At 35.9% G+C, this 25,804-nt stretch overlaps 1 protein-coding gene across 4 annotated transcripts; it reads left to right on the forward strand.

Annotated features, from left to right (window-relative positions):
* The first annotated feature begins 458 nt into the window (after nucleotides 1–458).
* washc2c (WASH complex subunit 2C) lies at nucleotides 459–25,519 on the forward strand. Of its 4 annotated transcripts, none has more exons than XM_067385856.1 (32): nucleotides 459–614; nucleotides 3,972–4,111; nucleotides 4,212–4,376; nucleotides 4,689–4,757; nucleotides 4,891–5,064; nucleotides 5,947–6,040; nucleotides 6,129–6,190; nucleotides 6,416–6,469; nucleotides 8,604–8,705; nucleotides 8,813–8,897; nucleotides 9,017–9,082; nucleotides 9,489–9,610; nucleotides 9,718–9,787; nucleotides 10,132–10,182; nucleotides 10,288–10,485; nucleotides 10,566–10,738; nucleotides 10,810–10,917; nucleotides 12,135–12,233; nucleotides 13,810–13,905; nucleotides 14,008–14,109; nucleotides 14,388–14,560; nucleotides 14,656–14,770; nucleotides 15,572–15,790; nucleotides 15,951–16,160; nucleotides 16,259–16,381; nucleotides 16,466–16,564; nucleotides 17,419–17,487; nucleotides 17,815–17,871; nucleotides 18,580–18,798; nucleotides 22,915–23,493; nucleotides 23,589–23,763; nucleotides 24,922–25,519. In XM_067385856.1, the coding sequence occupies exons 2-32, from the start codon at nucleotides 3,983–3,985 to the stop codon at nucleotides 25,068–25,070; spliced, it is 4,206 nt and encodes a 1,401-aa protein (XP_067241957.1). In that variant the 5' UTR covers nucleotides 459–614; nucleotides 3,972–3,982; the 3' UTR covers nucleotides 25,071–25,519. The 4 variants fall into 4 exon arrangements, with proteins under 4 accessions (XP_067241957.1, XP_067241959.1, XP_067241960.1 ...); XM_067385857.1 differs by having other exon boundaries at nucleotides 464–566; XM_067385858.1 differs by lacking the exon at nucleotides 17,815–17,871.
* Nucleotides 25,520–25,804: the final 285 nt, after the last annotated feature.

Raw genomic sequence — 25,804 nt, forward strand, 5'->3', positions numbered from 1 at the left:
CACAGGATTGGATGGATGTGTGTTTTGCAATGTAAATGGCTAAACAGCGAACAATAACCTACAGTAATTTCCAGCAGGGTTTGCATTCAGATTTATTGATTCAGAATCAACATTTTCTCTAGAAAATGTGGACATTTTTAAATTTTTAAATTTACGTGGACATTTTCTGATTTACAAAATTTATCCACACTGCATCTTTTATGTTTCTTTTTTCCCAACAGATTACATTCAACCATTCATGATAAACCATTAAAAAAATCCCTGTTTTCTTTTTTATAACAAACGTTAGATGTTCCTATCAGGAAGTACTGCTTTGAGATCAGTTTAAATCCGCTTCGTTTACGTAAGACGCATAGGTAAGACGTCATTCACGCGTATCAGAAGCTGTTCTCAGATCAGAGAGACTCTAGCGTCGCTGCCGCGCGCCTCAGTCAGGTGACTAGAATCAGCTGATTTTCTGCAAACGGAACATGGCCGACCTCTCAAAACACTGAGCTGATGATGGACGAATGACAGCGATAAGCTGCCCTTGACTTCTCTCACTGCTGGATTCGTGAGATTTAGAGGTGAAGAAAAACACTACAGAGGATATTTTACCACAGTACATATATAAGGTAAATCAGTACTTCAAACGAAATGAGCAGAGATTCAGACTGTAAATTGCTAGCACAGCAGCTAGCCTTGTATGACAGCAGGTTGAGCAATCACATATAAATGCATAAAACAGTAAAATAACAGATAATAAAGGATCAAAAGTGCATTCAGGTGTATGTACTTATATTTCTAACCGTTTAAGATTTGAGGAAGAACGAGATTATCGCTTCTGCATATGTTGATTTTTCATTGACACATAGTTTATAAGCTTTTAACTTGTGAAAGTTTCCTCAGAAGTGTAATTTGAGAGATAAATATTGTTTACACTTTACTATGTATATCAATTGTTAGATAAAATAAAAATATCTGGCTTTAAGTAAATAAGCATGTATCAACCCATTGTGAAAAAGAAGTACACTTTAGCATAATTAAAAAAAAAAAGAGCACTTATTATGGAAATAATGAACTTGAAAAGACTATACTTACTATATGTGTGAACTGAATACAATGTTCTCGGACACTTAATTGCATGTTATTTACAATTGAATGAAAATGTGCTATATTTTAAATTTATTTTGAGTGGACCAGCCTTCTTAAGTAACGATTAAGTACAGTAGATCTTTATTTGTTATTTCATAATTATTTATGTTGTATTTGAAATATGGTTAAAGTGTACTGCCCAATGTAATGACAAGCATTTATGGTAAACTAATATACACTTTAATGTAATTTTTACTGGAACTTTTTTTTGTCATGTATTTAAATATATTTGTAATTACATGTTACATTTAAAATGTATTAACTTTAAATGTAATGTCAAATAATGTCAACGCGTAGAAGTGTATGTTAGTTATCAACAAGACCTGTACTTCTTTTAAAGCACAACAAAACCATTATTAAAGTATAACCTTTACTTTAAAGTAAATGTTTATTTTTACATTATTACAAAGTGCAGTTTTAAAGTGTACTTAAGTCTGTTAAGAAACATAGTCATGAAATAGTACTCTCTTTAAGAGCACTTAAAACTGCAGTTCGTAACTTTTTTGGTTAAAAATGATCCAAAATCAATTTTTGAGCAAGTACATAACCAGCCAGTGTTCAAAACTATCTCATTACCCGCTTCACAACGGTAGGCTTGTATGTAGGGCTGTTCGACGATAATCACAATTATCGTGTACAAAATAAGAGTCTGCGTTTGTTCTGTGTATAAATATTAGGGCTGGGCGATATATCGCATGCGATTGTCACGCGCATTTCGTCAGTAAAGCCGGTTCCCTGATTACCGCTAAATCACCATCACCTGCTTTCAAATGAAGCAGCATTTAATAGACAGAGCCGTAGTTCACTGATAAGCCACGCAATATCGCGTTCATTATCGAAGGCGATTCATCTGCGATAATGAACGCGATATTGCGTAGCTTATCAGTGAACTACGGCTCTGTCTATTAAATGCCGCTCCATTTGAAAGCAGGTGATGGTGATTTAGCGGTAATCAGGGAACCGGCTTTACTGACGAAATGCGCGTGACAATTGCATGCGATATATCGCCCAGCCCTAATAAGTATTATGTATATATAAATACACACATACATGTATATATTTAAGATATGCATGTATGTATAAATATATGCATATATTTATATTTGTATATATTTATATAATCAGTGCTTCCCACACAGACTTTACTTGGGCGGGCCGCCCATGTATAATAACGGCTGCCCAAGTATATTCGGAGACACATTTTTGCTTTTATTATTTTTATCCTCTTATACTTTTATATCCGCACAAGATAATGAAACCATCCGCGATCGATTAACTAGTCGTTTCGTACCTACTCATTATGTGTGCGTCAGAACTGTTTAATCCCGCTAGCATTCAAACGGGCGCTGCATTTTGCGAAGTCACAAGGGGGCGCTGTTGCGCGTTCTACAAACTCGCGCAACAGAGCTTCAGACTGCTTCAAAGTGATTCTCAATCAATGAAAAGCGCAGATTTATGCCAAGCGATTGCTAATGAACTCAAGTTGATGAATTATTACAATGTCTACTTTATGGCCTTTATATAAAATTATTTGTTTGTCAGATGTAGTAGACCATTTTTGTGCTGTGGGTAATAGGAGGATTTTTTCACCCGGCTACCACCGCAAGTATATTTCAAACCTGTAGGAAGCACTGTATAATATATAAATGTAAATATTTTTATAGAAATGTAATATATTTATCTTAAATATCTTAAATATATACATGAATGTATGTTTATTTATATATACATAATAATTAAACACAAAACAAACACACATATATTAAGTAAACACAGACTCTTATTTTGTACACGATAATTGCGATTATCGTTGAACAGCCCTACTTGTATGTTTTTACAATAAAATCGGTACTGGTGGGTTTCCACGGGAAATTCGATCATGTAGCCGTTCATCATTCATCATTACGTCGCGTCTGTAAACAGAAAGAACGAGTCCCAGCTAGTAGGCTATATGTGAGGACGCTACTGGTAGCGGATCATTTATAGCCTTTTCTCACAGCAGCTGGAATAGGTAAACTTCTCATTTTGATGGCGGATTGTAATCCAGAAAGGTCCAAATGACAGTCATCAGTGACAACTGAAGATTCACCCGTAGTCAAAAGCAAAAGACTTCGGAATGGCTACAGAAATTGAAATTTATAGTACACACTCATTAAGTACACTTCTTATCCTCAAGGGGCAGTCATGAGTCCTATACAAGTTTTTGTCATCCAAGATGACAAAATCCAAGATGTTCATGTTTTTCTTTCTTCAGTCGAAAAGAAATTAAGGTTTTTGATGAAAACATTCCAGGATTATTCTCCTTATAGTGGACTTCAATGGCCTGCAAACGGTTGAAGGTCAATTACAGTTTCAGTGCAGCTTCAAAGGGCTTTAAACGATACTGGACGAGGAATAAGGGTCTTATGTAGCGAAACGATCAGTCATTTTCGAAAAAAATACAACTGTATATGCTTTATAAACACAAATGGTCAGCTTGCAAGTGCTTCTGCTTTCCGCATTCTTCAAAAAGCTTACGCCGTATGTCCTACGCCTTCCCTATTCTACTTACGGGAAAAAACGGAACTGGCGCCGCGTTATCCGTAAGTGTATAGGGAAGGCGTAGGACATACGGCGTAAGCTTTTTGAAGAATGCGGAAAGCGGAAGCACTTGGAAGCCGATCATTTGTTTTTGACTGGAGAAAGAAAGACATGGACATCTTGGATGACATGGGGGTGAGTAAATTATCAGGAAAATTTTATTTGAAAGTGGACTAATCCTTCAAGACATAATCTTATGAGTCATAATGCCCATTGCATCAGTAACTTATTCAAGTAAAACTTGTGATCTTTTACAGATTAAACAAGCATGTCTAATTTTATGGAGAATGGCCCCAGTAATCATAATGGGGAGGCTGAGCAGGTGTGGGAGAGACCCTGGACAGTGGAAGAGATGCAGAAATCCAGCACAAACTGGTCACTTGCCGCAGATTCAGGGGTATGGAGTGGAATGCATTCATATTTCATATTTATACCGTTTGTGCTTGCTGCTACGTTGTACATATGGTTTGAGTGATTGTTTGTTTGTATCTCTGCAGTTATTTCTTTTCCTGCAAGACTTCTCTCAAAGGATGCTGTCCAAGACACATGAGATTGAGAAGCAGTTGGACGGTCTTATCCGGGACACTAAAGCCACAGACAGCCACCTACATACAGTGTTTAATGACTTCCTCATGCTGTCCAACACACAGTTCATTGAAAACGTATGTACATTTTTTTTCATGGTTTTAGCTAAAAGAGAATTCACTTAGTATGATGCAAAGCAAAGTAGGTCAAGTTTCACAAACTGAAATATCACACTTGTCTTGAGAGAATATGGGGGAGAGTTTGTCAGCTTATGATATTTGCACATTTCCTGTTCAACGTTCCTCCCTTGAGAAAGTGGCCTAACTGTGAATTCTTTATTCAGCATTTTTCTTAGCTCATGTCAGTGAGATTGTGAATTTTGATAAAGAACAATAAGGGTGTAAGCACAAACAAACCCTATTTTTATGACCTCTTTTTTTACTCATTAGAGGGTTTATGATGAAGAGGTGGAAGACCCTGCACCAAAGCCAGAAACCACAGAGAGACAACCTGAACAGGTACTGTTTGGGGATGTTTCTCTGGTTATTTCTGCTGTGGACCATTGCTATGATTTTTTTATATTATGTATTCTTTTGAAAACTTCTCTGACAATGGCTTTAAGCATTCCTACCATTTCATACACATGTAAAGGAGAAGACAAGGGAACAGAAGGAAGCAGAACTTATTCCCAAAGTCCAAGAGGCCGTCAACTATGGCCTGAAGGTCCTGGAATCTGCTTTCGAACAGCTCGACATTAAAGCAGGAAACTCTGACTCTGAGGATGAAGAGGCTTTGGAAAAAGTAGAACCCATTTTGGAAGCAAAGGTAGTGTTTCTGTAGAGCCCTTGAGCACTTATTTGATTATTAGGGGCCAAGAACCGAAGGTGCGTAACCTATCCGTTCTTCTTCTTCCGCTCGGGAAGTCTATGGCCGTCCATAGAACCGCTTGGGGGAAAGTTATAAAATTTGGCACACTGATGGAGGCCAGTCTGAACTGTCACCATAGCAAATTTGGAGTCTCTAACTCAATCCCTCTAGCACCACCAACTGTCCAAATATAACCTTATTATGCTAATAACTTTTGAACTGTAAGGGCTAGAAACAAAATTCATGAAAGTTTTCTTGACATTTTGAGTCTACTGTTTAAAACTCATGATTATCTTCAGACGATGCTGAAAAAAAAAAATTGAATTCAAGCCGATTTGTCCAACCGTTTTTGACAAATATGCAAACAAATTTTACATAGTGTTTGCGAAAATAGACGTAAGGCTCTATCCTCTCAACGCTTTATCATGTTCAGACCAATATTTGTCCATGTCATCACAAGCATGACTTGAGGTTACATGCTGCATTTTGGTGCAGCGCCACCTACTTGTCCGGAGATATGAAAAATGGCAATTTTTGCTTATAACTTCTGAGCGGTTTGTCAAAAAATCATAAAATTGGTCTCGGTAGATTTGGGGCATCATGCCAAGTTGAATGATATCCAATGTTGCTACAAGAGGGAGGGGAAAATATTTATGATTAAAGATTATGAGGGGATATGAAAAAAATAAATAAATAAAAAATCTGAAAAATCCTTTATTATAAATAAATGCAGTTTTTCATAATAACTAATCCAGTATTCCATAAAAAAAAAGTACAAATATTCAGTTTTGATTTTATGGTGATTTTAAGGTTTTGAGCCTAAATGTATTTTATTGGTAGGATCTGTATGTGGACAGGCCTTTGCCATACTTGATTGGGTCCCAAGCCTTTATGGATCAGGAGGATGTTGGCCTGGGAGATCTGTCCAGTGATGGTGACATTTCCCATTCATAATCTTTATATATATATATTTATTTTTTGTATGTTGCTTTTAGCTTCTCTTTGTTTGCTGTGTTTTATAGAAATGTCTCTCGGTAGTGACAGAGACAGCGTCATTGAGAGTGATATTGAAGATGGTGATGAGGTGAGAGAGGATGATATGTACAGTACACATATTTTTACATGAATTGCATCATTAGCATTTAAAGAACATTGGCCAAGATAAAAATTTTTAAGCATATTTTATTTATTGAATAAATATTCTATTTTCAAAAACATTGTAACCAAATTTATGGACTTTTTTTATTGACAACATTACATAAATAAATATATTTATGTGTAATCCTGCATTTGGATTCTGTTCCAAAAGCACTCAGATGAATATTCTGACCAGGATGAGGAAGTCCATGGCAACTTTAAGAAAGTAAGACTTGAAAGATTCTTTGCTACGTTTCTGATGGTTTATAGACAAGTAACGGATTTACACTATATTAGGATACACTGCAAAAAAGTATAGGATATATGCAAAATATTTATTCAGGTGCTTTTACAGCAGTGGTACTTATTTTTTATAGATATGGAATTTTCACATGTAAAACAAAATGAGTTATAAAACAAAAGCAACCCACTATTGTCAGATTTACTTAAGCTTTTAATAATGCTTTTAAGTATCTAATCATTATACACTAATATAACTTTTTCAGTTACAGTAAATGTGAAAGGTAAATATAGATCTTAAATCTAACATCGACCAGTACATTTCTAAATAGCATATTCAAGTTTTCTACAACTCAAGATTTACATATAACATTTATATTTATATTATGCTTCTTTTTTAATGCTTATACATTTAACCCTTGTGCATTCAAAAAAAAAAAGTTACACTTAGGTTAAAAATGGACAAAAATGTCCATGCCAAAAAACTGTCATAGAAATATGATGTATTAATATTTTTTTCCACTTTCACTGATGTCAATTTTTTAACCAGCATCTATTAATTTTAAGAACTTTAACCCTTTAAATGCTGGTTTGTTTACATAATGCCATAGGTGTTTTTTTATGAAAAAAATAAAAATAGTTAATTTTCATAAACTAAATGCTAAGCAGAATTTTTTTTCTTTGCTTATTAGATTCTTAGGTGGGTCAATGAAGAACAACAACATTAATTTTGAGGCATTTATATTTTTTTATGTAGTGTCAGATTTTTTACAAAAAATAACACTTAGGTCAATAATGGACAAAAATGTCCATGCCAAAAAACTGCCATAGAAATATTATATATTAATATTTTTTCCACTTTCACTGATGTCAATTTTTTAACCAGCATCTGTTCTATCCATAGATACCAAACATTCATTCATTTTCAGAATTTTAACACTTTACAAATCGGTTTCTTTACATCCTCGGCTTCTAATGCACCTGTGTGCTCAGTGTCAGTGGGCAGCACTAGCTTCAGAGCTTCCTCTGCTGAGTAACGTCTCTTCAAACAATGAAATGATCAACCCCTCAAGCACCACATATGTATAGGTTTGGCTGTGAGGACACCTGTGTGAACTCAAACTTTGTATAAAATCTACCAGACTAAAAAATCAGTATTTTCTTGTGGTGAAAACTAAAATAATGTGTTTAGGGGCTTCTGAACGTCTACTTCAAATTCAAGGGTAACTTTTATCTCCGTACAAAAACAATAACAAGTGAAAAAGTGCAATCAAGGGTTAAGATGCGTGTTTGGTCAAAAAGAAGAACCTTAAAGCCTTCTTTGACCTTTTTCATAGTTTTCACATGACCCTATGACCCTGCCAAGGGTGTGACTCATACATGGAGTGGGATTTTTGATTGCCAGTATGGTATAATTTCTTTCAAACTAATTACACAAATTAAATTTTCAGTAAACACCTGCAAACTACACTCTGACATCCTTACCAGTATACCCACACAATTATAGCTGCATTATTTTTCAAATTGACTTTATCATAGACTATAATATGCATAAGCAGAAAACTCAAATAAAGCGAGTATTTCTTTTATATGCCAAATTTGAAAATATGGCACAATCTAGTAAAAAATGGTAAAAATGTAAAATTTGAAGCCTTGCCGATATAATGAATGCCTATTTGCAAATATTGTATCATTTTATAGTCAAATGGCCATGGGTTAAAAAATTGCAGTTTAAATGGGTTTCAATGTGGACATTTTTGTCCTTAAGGTCCTAAGTATGAGTATTTTTTGTACAGAGGGTAAAATTGATTTTTTGAAGGAAATGAGGGTAAAATATTAAAATTCCAATAAAAATAAACACCTGAGCCAAAATTCATGTAGATGGCATTAACAAAGGCACACTTATAACAAAAAACAAAACTGAAATGGACAAAAATGTCCATAAGGATGCACAAGGGTTAAATAGGCACATTTATTAAATTAGAAATTTAGCTATAAAAAAGTGAGACATTTGATAACTGCACTATTTTCAAAGCCTTATTTACGTAAATCAGACCTTTTTCATAAAAAGCTTTATTTTACATCTATAAAATGCTGTACTTCTGTAATTCATCCCATAGAAACCATCCATTGCTAGTTATGATGATGCTGATGAAGAGAATGAAGATGAAGATTCTGACATATTTGGAGGGTCTGATAAGGATGAAGATGAACTCAGAAAGGTTAGCTTTCATTTTCTGAGCACCTCAGACATACTTAGCAAATGAGTTAAGAGAGTATAAAAATGTGCAGACTAAAACTTAAATTTCCTGTGTCCCATGTCGTTCAGGACACTAGTCTACCATCCTTTGCTGATGAACTAGCAGCCAGAATCAAGGGAGAGACTCCAAACAAGCCAGAAGCAGATCGCACATGTATGATCATTAAGAACATGTAGATTTGACTGTTTTTTATTTACCACATTTCCATCTTTCCATTCAGTTTGTTGTCTTTCTGAAGTTTATTTGTGTGCATGTACTTGTCTGTTCTCAAGCATTATCATCTGGCCCATCTATCACCCAGAAGAAGAGTAAAACAAAGAAAGAGCCAAAACCTCAGGGTACGAGCGACTTCATAGCACGTTTATCAGATCATTCTGCTATATTTTGGACTCTGTAGACTACCGCTTAAAAGTCTGGGGTCGTAGCTTATTTCTTATGCTTACCAAGGCTGATTTATTTGATTAAAAATACAGTAAAAGCAGTAATATTGTGAAATATTTTTACAGTTATCAATTTAAAATATTTTAAAATTTAATTTTTTCTTGTCATGGCAAAAATGTATTCATTATTTAAAAAAAACTTAATGACCCCAAACGTTTGTACGGTAGTACATCATCAGATTATATATATTTATTTTATTCAAAACACTAACACTGTGGCATAACTGAACCATAGTTTCTTTGAAAAACGGTAGGATATAGCTAATAAAATAATGCTATATATTTTATGTATATGTAATTACAGTGGAAGATGATCAGGACGAGATGTTCAAACCACCAAAAATGGAAGATGAGGAATTTTCTCCATTTGGTGGGAAGGGTGGTCTCTTTAGTGGAGGCAAAGGCCTGTTTGATGATGACGATGAGGTTGGTTAGACCAAAATTAATTTAGTAATCATACAATATCATACAAATGCAACTAGAAGACATGGTTGTAATCTTTTGTAATTAATTTCATATGCTTTGTTCCTTAGGGAGATCTGTTTTCTGATGCACCCAAAAATGAGCCAGTGGAAAAGGAAAAGACTGTAACCCAAGCAACAGGTGAAATTTACTAATTGTGACTCTTTTGGACTCTTATGCTACTCTTATAACTTGATTTTTCTGTGAAATGACTGACATTTCTGGCAACTTTTTTTGTATAATGATCAGTTGTTCCTGCTACCCGATTTCATGCTTTCACAATTTTTTTTATTATGAAATTAAATAATAAAAAATGTAAATGTAATTTCTATTTATTAATGTATTTTGTAAATAGCCATTTAATAAGCTTTTTTTACTGTAATGACTGGATTTTACTCACACACACCGCTGTACCTTCTGAAAGTCACTGTGTGAACAACTCATTTACATAATAGTAATCTTATCTTTTTCATTTGCTTTTGCAGAGCCCCTTAAAACTAAGAAAATACCCACTGGTGCTGTCTCCATCTTTCCTGGTAAGCGTTAACTGCATTCAGTTTGCATACTCACACACTGTTTTGCATAAAGGTTTGCTATAGTTACTAATGAGCAAGATATTTTTATTCCTCTCTGACCCACAGAAAACAAACTTTTTGGCTCACCAAATGATTCAGAGTCACTAGAGAGTAAACACAGTAAAAGTCCAGTGAAGCCCAAAGGGCAGGCAGCTCCAAAACGTGTCTCAGTTGGAGGTGGGCTTTTTGTTGATGATGATGATGATGAGGATGACAATGATGATGACTTCTTCAGCGGAAAGACGCATAACAAATCCACTCCTGGTAAATCTCTCACATTTTCTCTGCAGCATGAAAAATGACTGTTGTTTTGGGGAATCTTAAATGCATATCTTTGTGATCAGGACAAGAGAAGCAAAAGCCAAAGAAAGCAGTAGACCTGTTTGGGCAAGCTGATGAGGAGGAGGATGATGATGATGAAGATAGAACTATGTACAGTGGGAAAGCCAGTGCTGCTCCTCCACAGCAGGACAAAAGAACCGACGGGGAGGAGGAGACCCGTCCTCCAGAGAAAAAGGTCTGCTTGTCAATCATCATTATTCACTGTAACATTGTTACTGCTTCTATACTGATTGTGCTTGCTTGCAGCCTCCTGCTGGAGCCATTTCAATGTTTGGGCCTGGCACCAAAAATATACTGGAGGGTCTGAAGAAACGCCGAACTTCCACCAGCGAAGAGTCCGCCCAATCTGAAGAGGTAGAACTCTTTCTCTCTTAGGGGCCATTCACACGGAACGTGCTTTTCTATTAAAACGCGCTACTTTTCCATTGTTTTTCTATCTAAACATGCACTAGATGGACGTGCATTACTGTTACACTCGTGTCTCACATCTTTTGCAGTGCCTTGCACATGAGCGCTGCGTTTTTAAGACGCTGTGTCATAGCCATAGCCAGTGCGATTATTTTCTTTTTTCCATGTCAAAAATAGTATCTATCTATTCTGCTGTTTGCTCATGTCTATTATTTCCGTTATTGCATCACGTCTCAAAAGTGCGTCTTGAGGCCCTCACATTCTGTGCTGCGCTTTTTTTTTTTTTTAATAACCATTCCTGAGCGCTGCTGCGTCTCGCGTTTTTATATGCAAAGACGCATTCTATGTGAACGCGCCCTTAGGGTGTGTTCACACTTGTAGTTCGGTTCTCTTAGTTCTGTTGGTCCGGACCAAAAAATAAATTGATACATTTAGTCCTGGTTTGCTTAGCATTCACACTGTCTTTTTTAACACCAGACCTAAAGATACAAACAAACAAACAAAAAAACCCTGTATATTTTGCGACTTACCAAGCATTCAAAAAGCGTTTCTAAACTTGCCAAGTGTGAACACACCCTTAGGCTGTGTGTCCACCAAAGTGTTTTTTTCCAGCCGCTAGTGTACTTTCCAGTTGTTTTCAATGGGAGCGCTGTGTTTTTTTAAACGGCAGGAGGCACTGAGCGTCTATTTCATGCTCAAGTACTGAGTGCGCTGTGTTTTTTACCGGTTGCTTCGAGTTGAAGAATGTTCAACTTTGAGTAAAACGCTGTGCTCATTGTCACTTTTTAGTCAGCCGTCCAACCAGAGTGGAGGAGGGGCGGGACAAATACAACACTGTCACAAAATTCTTGCTGTACAATGACATCAACAAGCAGAGAACAGAACAAAATGGATAAGAACATTTGTGCCAACATTTTTAGTCTGAAACAAATTATCTGCGAAATCAGCTACAAGTAACAGTGCAGCGGATATTCCATATCATAGCAACAAAGCTCAACTTGAAAAAATGGTGCGCTCACGGCTAGGCGTTTTCAGTAGAGCACCTAGCTTTTTCAGCTGGCTAAAAACGCTTTGGAGGACACACAGCCTTATTCTCTTAATAGTGTCTGCTGTGTTAAAGGTTAATTGTTTTCACATTCAACAATCTTTTTTTTTTCTTTCAGAGTGGACCTCCACCTGAAGCAGTCAAATCTTCACCTGCTCTGGGAGCATCAGAGAAAGCACATAGCAGGAGTCTGTTCTCAGATGATGAAGACTCACAAGTACATCATTTTTCTATTGTCATCATACATAGAGCCTATTCTCAGTTTTCTGATGAATTACAATTAGTGCTGGGTCATACTGTACATTTAAAATAAAAAAAATTTGCATGATTTTGCTGGTGATATAAAATTAAGCAACAATGTGAATACTGCAGTGATTAATATAGTAATGAAGTTTTAAAATTACTCATGTAAAATACTAATTATAGTATATTAGTAAATCTTCTAAAGGCCCTGTTCTTGAAATCAAAGGACAAACTGGTGTGACATCATTTTGAACAAATTCAGTCTAAAACGAAGTTTGTTTCTGGAATTTAAGGGCCTGTTAATACCTGTCTCTTCAAGCCTTTTCTCTGATTGGATAGCTATCTTATAGCGAACAGACCAGGTGTAAATGCCCTTCGAAACGCTTTCGAGGTGGATTTAAATCTAACAACTCAAAACACTTTATGAAGTAGTTTGAGACTCATTCTAAATGAAACAGGACAAGTGTTAATGCATCTGTTTGTTGAACCACATATCACCCCCAAAATGGTAAAGAGCATCTTTATCAACTACAAACTGCATAAGACAGTGCTACTGCAACACATATCACCACAGATATGGCCCACCACAGATGAGTAGCTGATTATCGATTCAGCAAGCCAAAACCGCCGCAAAGGAAACTGAAAGTTTGCTGTTGCATCCTGAAGCTTAACACTCGATTATATTCATTAAAAATAGTGAGACTAAATTAACTTTCTCTCATATTGCTTTGATCTTGACATTAGCTGATGATGAAATGCAGCTCATTGATTTTGCTTTTTTGATGTTGATTTTCGTTGATGTGTTAAATTTGCATATAGTGCGGGAATTGAAGATCAAATTTATATTTGTTTTGTGGAGACCCATTTAATTGGCCAAGTTAAATGTGACCAGTTAAAGGGTAAGTTCACCCAAAAATGAAAATTCTGTCATTTATTACTTATCCTCATGCCGTTCTACACCCGTAAGACCTTCGTTAATCTTCAAAACACAAATTAAGATATTTTAGTTGAAATCCGATGGCTCCGTGAGGCCTCCATAGGGAGCAATGACATTTCCTCTCTCAAGATCCACAAAGGTACTAAAAACATATTTAAATCGGTTCATGTGAAAACAGTGGTTCATTATTAATATTATAAAGCGACGAGAATATTTTTGGTGCGCCAAAAACAAAACAAAATAACGACTTATTTAGTGATGGCCGATTTCAAAACACTGCTTCAGGAAGATTCGGAGCGTAAATGAATCAGTGTATCGAATCATGATTCAGATCGCATGTCAAACTGCCAATGGCTGAAATCACGTGACTTTGGTGCTCCAAACAGCAGATTCGATACACTGATTCATTTATGCTCCAACGCTTCCTGAAGCAGTTTTTTGAAATCGGTTTGAAAAATTGATAACTGATGTTTTAGGGTAATAATGTGAGCTAAATATTGAGATTTCCCTTTCAAAATATCTGTTTTAGTTATATCACCCAACCTTAATTACAAACTGACTCGATACTTGTCACTGATTTATTTGCTGTTCTTGTTCTTGTTTGTTTTTAAAGATATTTCCAAGTGCGACTGCAAGTAAATTAAAGCCTACCACTCAGAACAAACCCAGCAAAGCGCCGCTCTCAATATTTGATGATGAAGAAGAGGAGGTGATGTTAAGCAAGCTTAGTTTAAAGAGATAGATTGTGGGGAAATCTGGATATACTTTATTTCATTCAGTGGTTTTCAACAAGTCTGTTTTGATCTTTTAGGACCTTTTTTCATCGACACCAAAGTCCAAGTCAGTTCAGGTCAAAAAAACATCTCTGCCATCCAAGAAACCTGTAGCCAGTTCACTCTTCAGTGATGATGAGGTATTTTTGCGTTTCAACACTAGTAAAACAGTTACAAAACAGTCAGTACTTATTGTAAAAATGCAGTAAAAACAACACAAACATGTTGAAAACAACATTTCGAAATATTTATACAAAGTTGTCTTTGTATTTTGATGTCATTTTCAGTTGTTCATTGTTTTAATCATGTCAATTTTTCATTTGATAATGCATGCTGATATCACATGACATGGCACAATATTTGCTTTATTTTCCAATTATTTGAATGTCAAAATATTTGCAAAATTTGTCTGTATCAGGATCAATGGATGAGCTCTAAACCCAGCAAAGAAAGCCCAGAAGTGAAGCCCAGTGGAATGAAGTCGAGCGTTAGCGCCCCCTCCAGGCTTCCCAGTGTCAAAGCACCACAGAAAGATGCCCTTTTTGATAATAATGATGATGATGATTTGTTTGCAGCCACAAATGAGTCAAGGTTTGTGTATCATCAGTGAACGTACTGAAGTATTGAGAGAAACACTAAATCATTATGCTGTAAAGTTTTTTTTTTTTTCTTTTTTGTCCTCGCAGTAAGAAGTCATCTCAGAGAGTGTCTCTCCTGTTTGAGGATGAAGATGATGACGAGGACAAAGAACCTCTTTTTGGCTTCAAAACACCTGCAAATAAAACTCATTCTGAACCGAAGGCGAGTGTGGCCAAGTGTCCAAATACTTTTTAGCTACCATTCATGCTTCAAAGAAGTCTCTCACGTTCACCAAGGCTGCATTTATTTGGTCAAAAATCCAGTAAAAACAGTAATATTGTGAAATATTATTACTATTTAAAATAATAATTTTCAGTTTTAATATATATTTTAAAAAGTAATTTATTCCTGTGAGAGCAAGGTGGAATTTTCAGCAAAATTTCTTCAGTCTTCTGTGTCACATGATTCCTCAGATACCATTATAATATATTGTTTTGCTACTTCAAAAACATTCATGTTAACTAAAGTAGTTAACTAATGAAACCTTACTGTAAAGTCATACATGCAAACTAGTCGCTTTTCGTTGAAATTCGCTGTTTTGAATCAAAATATGTAATTTATGTGAATCGTGTAGATCCGAATACTTTCCCATAGACTGGAGTGAGACCATAGACGTCAGACAGATCGCTGTATCGCTTCAGTTTAAGCTAAGACTGAGCGCACATGAACTGACCATCTTTTCCGCTTTACACAAAATAAACATGGATGAACATCCGAAGATATGTTGAAAGATACAGTAATCCATATCATGTCATGTAATCTATCAATCAGTGTTTCAACTTGTCAGAGTGCACCAGAATGCTTTATTTACATGTTAAAATTCTTTTTTTAACATTGTAAATGTCCATCACTTTTAATCTATTTAATGCATCCTTGCTAATTTAGAAGCATTTCTTTCAAAATAATCAAAGATTTTATTTGCCTTGTCATTTGTAAGTAACTCAGAGTAACTCTGTATTCCAGGCTTCTGGTGTTCCCTCTCTGTTTGAATCTACGGAGGAGGAAAATTTGCCCAATGTAGCAAAAGATAAGATGGCAGAGGAGAAATCGTCTGTGGAGAAGAAGCCTGTGGAATCCATTCTGTCCTCTGACGACAGCACTGAGATTAAGAAGAAGCCAGTTGGAGCAGTTAGCCTTTTTGGTGGGATCGATATATTAGGAGAAAAGCAAGACATAAGTAAAGTGAGTAAAATGTTTGCAAAATAATTAAAAGTTATTTTTATGTAAATATATTATATAAAATTAACAAAATAAAAATGTATAGCATAAAATAATAAGTATATATACCTAGATACATGCTCAGAAAAAAGGGTTACAGAACTGAAGATCGTCTCTTCCACAGAAACAGACAAAGAATCAAGAGGAGATTGCTGATAGTGACGAGCTGCAAAAGGAGGGCCCACCGCCAATGGAGATTAAGGGGACCAAGGCCAAGAAAACGGCACTGAGTCTTTTTGATGATGATGATGATGATGACGATGAAGATATGAACACTGATGAAATACTTCCTGTCCCTAAAACATCCAAATCAGCAGAAAAGAATGCACTAAAGGTTAGCAGTTTTAGATTCAGTGCTGTGAGGTGTGATTTTGAATGGTACTTTAAGTAGGTTATTTAATGTTATTGATTGATTTTTGCTTGTGATCTCAGGATCATGGGCCCCTCATGAAGAGCACAGGTGTGTTCCAAGATGAGGAACTCCTTTTCAGCCACACGCAACAGAGAGACAACGATCCTGATGTAGACCTCTTTGCTACATCTCCTAAACCAGCTGTAAGCTTTTAGACTTTCCATAGACTTTGCCACTTCATGGTGAGACAGTGGTTTCTTACTGATGGAGGTGTTTTCATTTTACAGGTGTCGTCTCAGAGCTCTGTAAAACCAGTTGCCCCCACACTGTTTGGGGATGATGATGATGATGACCTCTTTGGTTCAGCAAAGCCTAAAGCTCCTCCGGTACTGTTCGTTCCCCAATTTGTACATTTAACTTTCTGGTGCTCTTCGCGTTGCGATCAAAAATGACAAAATTTTTATTTTTTTTTATTTAAATTAAATGAAATGTACTATGTTTTAGTTCGATAATGTTTTTATTTAATATTTTGTATTTTTAGGGGATTTTATGGTGCTAAATTTTATTTATGCAGTAGTTATAATCCATTTATTACCTGTTAACCACTTTTTGAGCATGAAAATGAAATTTCCAACTTAAAGCATCTTTGGAGCACAGACTTAAGTTCGGTCTCTTTTTAAAGAAGACACTTCTCAGATTATTGGTGAAGTGAAAAAAGTTATAACAAAGTTACAGAAGTTTATTATTATTATTGAAAAATGCACAAACTTTTTTTTTAATTTTAATATGAAATATATAGTTTCTAAAACATGTTTTACTTTAAAACTGAGAAAATCAAAGCCATAAATCTAAACAAGTTGCGTTTCAATTTGAGGTTGATATCGCAAAAAATAGCATTTTTTGGGGCAGTAAACCAAATGTTTCCACTAGATTAAATTATTTTCCTATTTATTTCCAATGCGGTAATTTTTGATGAGTATGACTTTTTTTTCAGGACTATTTAAGCTTTTTGTATCATGTCCATGATTTGTGTGTGTGTGTGTGTGTGTGTGTGTGTGTGTGTGTGTGTGTGTGTGTGTGTGTGTGTGTGTGTGTGTTTTTTTTTTTTTTTTCCCCTACCATTCCAATGAAATAAAAATGAAATAAAATAATACGTTTTTTATTTTTATTTTTTTTTTGTTTTGTTTTTATGTAAACGGTAATACTTCCTAAATGTTTCTACAATATTATCCACATGCAGAAAGTACCAGAGAAGCCCAGCAAGCCTAAAACGAATGAAATGGACAAATCAACACTGACATCAAGCAAGGTATGCAGAGAAATAAATCTGCTTTGTTGCTTTTTAATTTATCTTTATTCAGCAACAGAATATTTATGTGAAAACCATTTGCATGTGTTTATATGTAGCAAATAGAGATGTAATATTTATGAAATTAAAATGTATTTATTTTTACGCATTTACATTTTATTAATGATTTATATATTATTATATTTAGAAATAATTATTTGTAGAGTACTAGAATACTACATTTACCACATATAAAACAAATTTTTGGGAGATCTCTAGAACCTATAAAAGTGATTTTTGTTTTTTATTGGTTGACTTAAATGTAATTGATATTATTTAATTGCACAGGAGCCTACAAGCCCTCTAAAATCTAAAAAAACTTCCTCAAGGATTGGAGAACTTCAAGTAATGTTTTTAAAAAAAAATCTCTATACTTTTTATGCTCCATTACTCTCATTGTTTAAACAGTGTTTTTTCTGTATTTCTATATTCTGTTTGTGTTACTTGGCATCCTGGCATGATCTTTCTTAGAAGTCTAAGAAAACCAAAAATCTTGCTTTTCATTGGGCTGTTGTACGACACCCTTTATCTGTTTCAAATCTGTAATTCTGCACACAATATATTCCTGCCTTTTAACATTTTCACTTATTCTGGTATACAGTACCAAAACATTTGTAGCTTTGCCATAACATTGTTACGCTTTATGCAAATGCTGTACATCATTAATGCACCAACAGGAAAACTCTAGATGCAGCAATCTGCATCTGTCAATGTGCTATTTACAGTATTTGCAAGGCAGCAGTGTATTGATACTTTCCTTGTTACAAACAGTGATAACATTGTCATAACATTTGCATACTGATACTACATTCTTTCTTGCATCAGTTTAAAAATGTAAGCCATCTTGATTTATTTACGCAGACCTAAAATGTGGATTTTACTTTTCTGTTGCTGCCTTGCAAGCACTGCTATGTGCTTCAGGAAACGCAAATCTAGTGTACTTCTAAAATAGTACAGACCAGTTCCTCTCTGATCTTGGCATGTGAGCAAAGGGCACTGTGCATATTGATTAGTTTTATCACAGATTAAAAAAAAATGTCTTGTTTCTCTCAGGCTGGGTTAGCTGTCAACCCTGCCAGCCTTCTGCCAGGCGCAGTGCCACGGATTCCAGGAGCTGTCAGCGTAATCCCTGGCATGGCACCCACTTCCCTCTCTGCAGCTACCAGGCCATTGCCAGCTACCGATACTATCCCTGATAAACAGGCCTCCAGTGAGGGAGGTGTAAGCTTTGACTCGCCCGCTCAGGTCAGCACGCTACAGAATGCTAACAAGGTGGGTCAGACTGCAGTATGTATGACATTTGATATTCAACAGTGTTTTGATCTCCCTGCATCGACACCATTGTATGCTGCTGTGCAGCCAAAATTAATAATAAATTATAATAATGCATTTTATTTCATGGCGCCTTTCAAAACACCCAAGGTCACCTTACAAGCAATATACAGGTCACTGCATAAGACAGAAACAAACAACAAACAAACAAACAAACAAACAGCATATACATATAAAGTGCATTTAAGTGTCAATAAAACATGTAATAAAAAAGCCTGTATAAAAAGATATGTCTTAAGACGCGTTTTAAAAGTCAACAAGCACTCGCTGTTGCGAACATCGAGGGGAAGAGAGTTCCATAGGCGAGGGGCAACATAACTAAAAGATCTGGCACCCATAGTAGTAAGTCGAATCCGAGGTACCACGAGAGAAATTGAAGATGAAGATCTAAGTGCACGTGAAGGAGTGTAAACCTGGAGAAGTTGAGTAAGGTATTGTGGTGCAAGATTATGAAGTGCCTTATAAGTGAGTAGCAAGATTTTGAATTCAACTCTATATTTTACTGGAAGCCAGTGCAATTGCTGGAGAACTGGAGAAATATGATGTGATGAAGGTGTTCTAGAAAGAACACGAGCTGCAGAATTCTGAACCAGTTGAAGCTTATGCAGCAATTTGGAGGGAATACCTGTGAGAAGAGCATTGCAGTAGTCTATACGTGAGGTGACTAGTGCGTGAATGAGAACTGCAGTATTATTATTTGAAAGAAATGGACGTAGACGATTAATATTACGCAAATGGAAGTATGCAATCCGTGTGATATTAATAATCTGAGCTTCAAAAGATAGTGTGCTATCCATGATGACACCCAAACTTTTAACCTGAGAGGAAGGACAGATTGCAGTATTGTCAATGTGTAAAGAGAAACAAGTAGATTTAGACACAACAGATCTAGTGCCAACAAGCAGAGCCTCAGTTTTATTGCCATTTAATTTCAAAAAGTTAGCTGAAAGCCAGTCTTTTATTTCAGCTAAACAGCTTGACAAAGATGGCGGAGGAAAAGAACCGGTAGGTTTGGCAGACAGGTAAAGTTGGGTGTTATCCGCGTAACAGTGAAAATTAATACCATATTTTCTTAAAATATCACCAAGACGGAGCATATATATAATGAAGAGAAGCGGGCCCAAAACAGAACCCTGGGGAACACCAGTGGTGACTGTAGATAGTCTTGAACTAAAACCTTTTAATTGAATACGCTGACTGCTTCCAGATAGATATGAACTAAACCAAGACAGAGCACTGCCAGTAATACCAATGGAAACTAATCTGTCAAGAAGTATGTTATGTGAGACAGTATCAAAGGCAGCGCTCAAGTCAAGAAGGACAAGTATAGTTAAAAGCCCAGAGTCAGCTGCCAACAGTAGATCATTGGTTATTCTGACAAGAGCAGTTTCAGTGCTGTGGTGGGGACGAAAACCAGATTGGAATTGTTCATACAAGTTATTATTGGACAAATGTTCATGTATTTGAATTGCAATACACTTTTCAATTACCTTGGAGATGAATGGTAAATTTGAAATTGGACGATAATTTTCAAAATCATATGGATCACCCCCTGGTTTCTGAAGTATAGGTGTAATAATAGCAGATTTAAGAGATGGAGATACAAAACCAGAACCAAGTGAAGCATGAACAATGTTAGTAATCAACGGCAAAAGGGCTGGTAAACAAGCTTTTACTAAAGGAGTTGGTAGAGGGTCTAACTGACAAGTCGAAGATTTAGATTTACCTATCAGACCTTCTATCTCTGAAATAGTTGGCAGTGTAAAGTTAGAAAAAACAGAGTGGGGAGGCGTGTGAGTGATAGACTGACAAGAGTCATTGTGAAGAGTACCAACAAGTAATTGCCGATGTACCTTTTCAACCTTAGATGTAAAAAAAGTCAAAAAGCGATCACATAAGTCAGTGGAATACATATCAGATGGAAAAGAATCAGGTGGTTTCAGAATATTGTTTACCACCAAGAAAAGAGACCTAGAGTTCCCATTGCTAGCTCCAATTACATTAGAGTAGTAATCGGATTTAGCTGTAGTTAGTGCATTTTTATAATTTTGAATATGTTCAGCATACATGTCTTTATGTACAGTAAGGCCTGACCTGACATACAGCCGCTCTAACCTATGACCTTTAGTTTTAAGTTCACGCAGTTCAGGTGTAAACCAAGGAGCTGAATGGACAAATGAAACATTTCGAGTTTTCACAGGTGCGAATTCATCTAAAATCATGTTCAGTCCATCATTGTAATATTTTACCAGTTCATCAACAGTAGTGAAATCAGATTTACTGGAAAAAATGGCAAGTTCATCAGCAAGAGTAGGCAAATCAATGTTCTTAATATTCCGAAATGTAATCGGGCGACGCAGGTTTACCTTAAAAATGGCCAGTTTGGCACAAAATGACACCAGAAAGTGATCTGATATGGATAGATCAGAAACAGTACAATTAAAAGGTGTTATACCAGAGCAGCAAATAAGATCAAGAGTATGCCCCTTAGTATGAGTGGGCAGTGTGTTAAATTGTTGTATACCAAAGCAATCCAAACATGATAAAAATTCGCTTGTAAATGCATTACTGACATTATCTATATGAATGGTATTTAAAATTAAATACCAGTTATCACTGTAAAGCTGCTTTGACACAATCTGCATTGTACAAAGCGCTATATAAATAATGGTGACTTGACTATGTTTTACAGTTTTAAAAATTGGTTGTGTGAAGGGCTGCATGATTAGAGTTGGCTCGATACCACAGTTTTGGCTTCAGTACAATACCAGAATATAATATCTTGGTGACAAATAATGATAAATTTCTAGTTTTCATAGGCCACATTCCCACATTTTTTTACCAATTTAAATGACTTAAAAGAAAAAAAAAAGATTTTTATTGTGATTTGTTTTAAAAATAAAAATATAAAAATAACACCATATGTACTGTAAAAATATATATAAAAAATACAATTAATTTGTATTAATTATTTATATTATATATTTATTGATTATTTATAAATTACAATTCTAATATTTATGTCTTAAAATATGTAATTTTCAAACAGAAAGCCATTGAGCTTCTATTTTGACGGGTTGCCAGCAAATAAAAATATGCGCTGCTGGTTTCGGAGCGAAGCTCATTTACACACATGCAATTGTTGGAGCAGTTGTGGCCTAATGGTTAGAGAGTCAGACTTGTAACTTGAAGGTCCTGGGTTCGAGTCTCAGTCCCGGCAGGAAATGTAGGTGGGGGGAGTGAATGAACAGCGCTCTCTTCCATTCTCATTAGCCACAAGACACCTAACCCCCAATTGCTCCCTGGGCGCCTCAGCAAAAAGGTGTTCACAGTGTGTGTGTGACATGATACTTCAGCTCATGATATCAGGTGTGTAAATTTCACAGTTCACTCTGAAATAGTGTTGTCCAAAAAAACTATCGATATTTAGATATGTATCGATATTGAAATATCTGAAATGGTTCCAATATCAATACCGGTACCAGCTGCGCATTCTTACTCTCTTCTTTCTGACGGCAAATTAACACACATCCGCTTCCTGTCACTCACTCGTCTCATTCGCTCCGGTTGAATAGTGGTGCCAAAAGATGATCTAAGTGCTGTTCTCATAAAGCCACTTCTCAAAAAGCTTGTGAAATTGACTTATTTTTTGTGGCTTATTGCGCTTAAACGTTCAAATATTTACAAATTATGCAAAAATGTTGAGTATTCAGGTAAATACAGTCCGTTCAACGATTCAAATAAAGCCTCCCTGTTCTGTGTAAGCTTGATTACCCAAATTACTGAAAAAATATAAGATATTAACAAATTATCTGTATGGCGCTATATATGGCAGATTTCCCTGTGGTATCGAAAATGGTATCAAATATCAGTATTTTTCAAGGTATCGTATCGAAGTTGGAAATTCCAGTATTGTGACAAACACTACTCTGAAACCAATTGCACTAAGCCATATCGATTTTATTTCAATTTGTTCAGCCCTAGTTGCGTGCCATTGCGATGAAAACTGCTGTTGTTGGTAGAGGATCCATTCAGTGGCCTTTTTGTCTCCTGCAGGGTCGGGCTAAAGGTGCAGTGCGACGGCGGCCGCAAACAAGGGCAGCAAGACATTTTGCAGCACAGCAATCAGAGGAAGATGTTGGGGAAAGCACCTCTTCACAAGCTAACGAACCAGTTATGGCTGCTTCACTCCCTGCCTTTAACCCCGTTTCAGTGCGACCCTCAGCGCTAACTATACCCGTCAGCAGCCCCGCTGCAGCCAAGAGCCCAGATGAAGCAGTCAGGCCAAAGAGATTTCTCGATTCAGCAGATGATCTGTTTGATTCGGATGATCTCTTTGCCACAAAGCCCGTTCCCTCTTCTAAACACAAAGCAAAGACCCCTGAAGAGGGCCAAAAAAAAGCCTCTAAGACAGAGGCCGTCATAACCTCAAAGAAAGACCAGGCCTCGTCTATTTTTGACAGCCATGAGGATGATCTTTTTGCCACAGTGAAACCGAAGCCTGTCCAGAAAGCCAAACACATGTCCTTCCTAGATGATGACGATGATGATATTTTTGGAGCAGGAAAGAGTAAAAGTACAGATAGTAAAAACTCCAAAACAGAGGCCAGTCCTGCAAAACCAGACATTTTCCAGGTAAATATCATTTAGTTTGGTATTACAAATCAATTGTGGTGGTAGGGAGTGGAATGACTGATTTTTGCATCTTTATTGACCTTAAATGTTTACAGGATGAAGTGAAAGAACCCACCAAGGGCCAGAAGAAGCCTAAGGAAGTGTCTTTGGATGCAAGTTTGTTTGATGATGATGTTGATATTTTTGCTGACTTGACTGGCACCACAAAGCCAAAGGAGAAGAAAGCAAAGAAGAAAGTGGAGACAAAATCTATATTCGATGATGACATGGGTTAGTTATCTCTGCAAAACACTCTTCACTGCGATTCTTACCAGGGGCCTCATGTATAAAACTTGGCATAGATTTTACCCTAAAAGTTTTCAGATTTGTAAAACCGTATATATTCCAGAACCTGCCTGAGAAAAATGACCCTGTCAGAGAGCATTTCTCCTCCCCAAAATATTCATATATGGAGCTTACCACACCTCGTTTTACTATGCATAACCTCATCTGCATATCATTTTCATGCATATTTCCATCCACATGATACTACCTTGTTTTACTGAACAAGAAATATGAGATCGTATGGAATGACGGATTGTAAATATTCTTTGTCATTATTACATTGCAAAAATGTATTCAGTATCCTTGTCTTGTTTTAGAATAAAAATATTCAAATATACATCAAACAAAATACATTTACCAAATTTGTCTACTTTTTGGATAAAGATGTCATTTATTCTCATTCATTCTGATTGGCAAAATATGCAGTTTTGCCTATAAATTAAACAAATTTTACCCGAACAGATGCAGTGTAAATACGATTTTCTGACAGTAGGGCATTTTGCACTGACATTCAAACATTCAAAAAATAAAATGTGCAAATCTTAAATATAATTGTATTTTTTTGTATTTTAGTTTGTAACTCCATTAATGGGAGTTTAAAATCATTCTGTTTACTTCATTACTTCAATCACACCAGCAAATGAGTCTAAAGTGAGTGGATGGTGTGCACATATTTATGCCAATATTATTATTATTATTTTTTTTATATATATAAATCATGATATGTGTGTGGAAAATTGTTGTACACACAATTCAGTGCCATTTCGTGTGTACACAGTTTCCATGCACATACACTGGTGGTCAAAAGGTTGGAATAAATAAGACTTTTTAATGTTTTGAAAGAAGCCTCATGTTCACCAAGGCTGCATTTATTTGATGTAAAATACAGTAAAAAATACTAACTTTGTGAAATATTATTACTTCTTTCAGAAACATTAAAAATATTAATTAATCCAAACTTTTGACTGCCAGTGTATCATTTATACATTAGGCCCTGGGTCATTTTAATTTTATGAACATTGGTTTTGAAGGTTAATATGCTCAACTTTAAACAATAAAGACACAGTTACAAATGTTTACTGGTTTACTGCTCTCATCTCACAGATGACATCTTCTCGACTGGGACTACAAAACCTACGGTAAAGCCATCCTCCAAGTCTAAGAAGAGCCAACCCGCCCAGGATCCCATCTCAACTGCGGAAACAGGCCACAATATTTTCGATGATCCCCTGAATGCGTTTGGGGGAAACTGAGTCTCCTACATAATAGCTATTTTGTTTAACTCTGTAGCGAAGTTCATGGCCTAAATGAAGGTAGATGTAATCTAACACTGTTAATAATGTAAACTCTTATAGGTAACTTTTACAAAAAAATAGACAGGAAAAAAGAAGATTGTAAGTCTGTTTACCTCTAATGCCATCTGTGAAGTCATCTGATTGGTAAATGATGTAGCGGTCATCAATTGGCATTGACATCTGCAATGGTTATTGTGTCTTTTATTAGCACTTTAAACATGAGAATGGACTGGTAAGGTGTAAAAGATGTGCGGATTAAGACTGGAGACATTCCTCTGATATTGTCGACTGTATGGTTTAATTTTCAAATGTGGTGCCATTACTCTAAGCCTATGCGCCAACATAAGTGCTTTTGTTGTTGATGTTTTTATAACTTGAGCTGAAGTTTTCTTGTGTTGCATGTGAAATGATTTTTGGAAACTAAAGAAAATATATTTTATGAAATGTACTCTTGAGTGCGAGTGCTGTAATTCAAACACATTTTTAGCGGACAAAACCATTGCTTTTCTTAATTTAAAATCTTCAAAGATCCCAATGTTATACATAGAAAATGGAACCAGATACAGTCACAAAGTGTTGTTTGACGCTGCCAGGGTGACCGGGGTAACATCCGGGAGATGGAAAGAGGAATCGCGAATATTGTCCCGCCCACTCTGCGTTACCATTGGACGAGTGACTCTCTTTTTTTACAA

The sequence above is a fragment of the Chanodichthys erythropterus genome, chromosome 5 (genome assembly GCF_024489055.1).
Source record: "Chanodichthys erythropterus isolate Z2021 chromosome 5, ASM2448905v1, whole genome shotgun sequence".
In the NCBI taxonomy this organism is placed as follows: Eukaryota; Metazoa; Chordata; class Actinopteri; order Cypriniformes; family Xenocyprididae; genus Chanodichthys; species Chanodichthys erythropterus.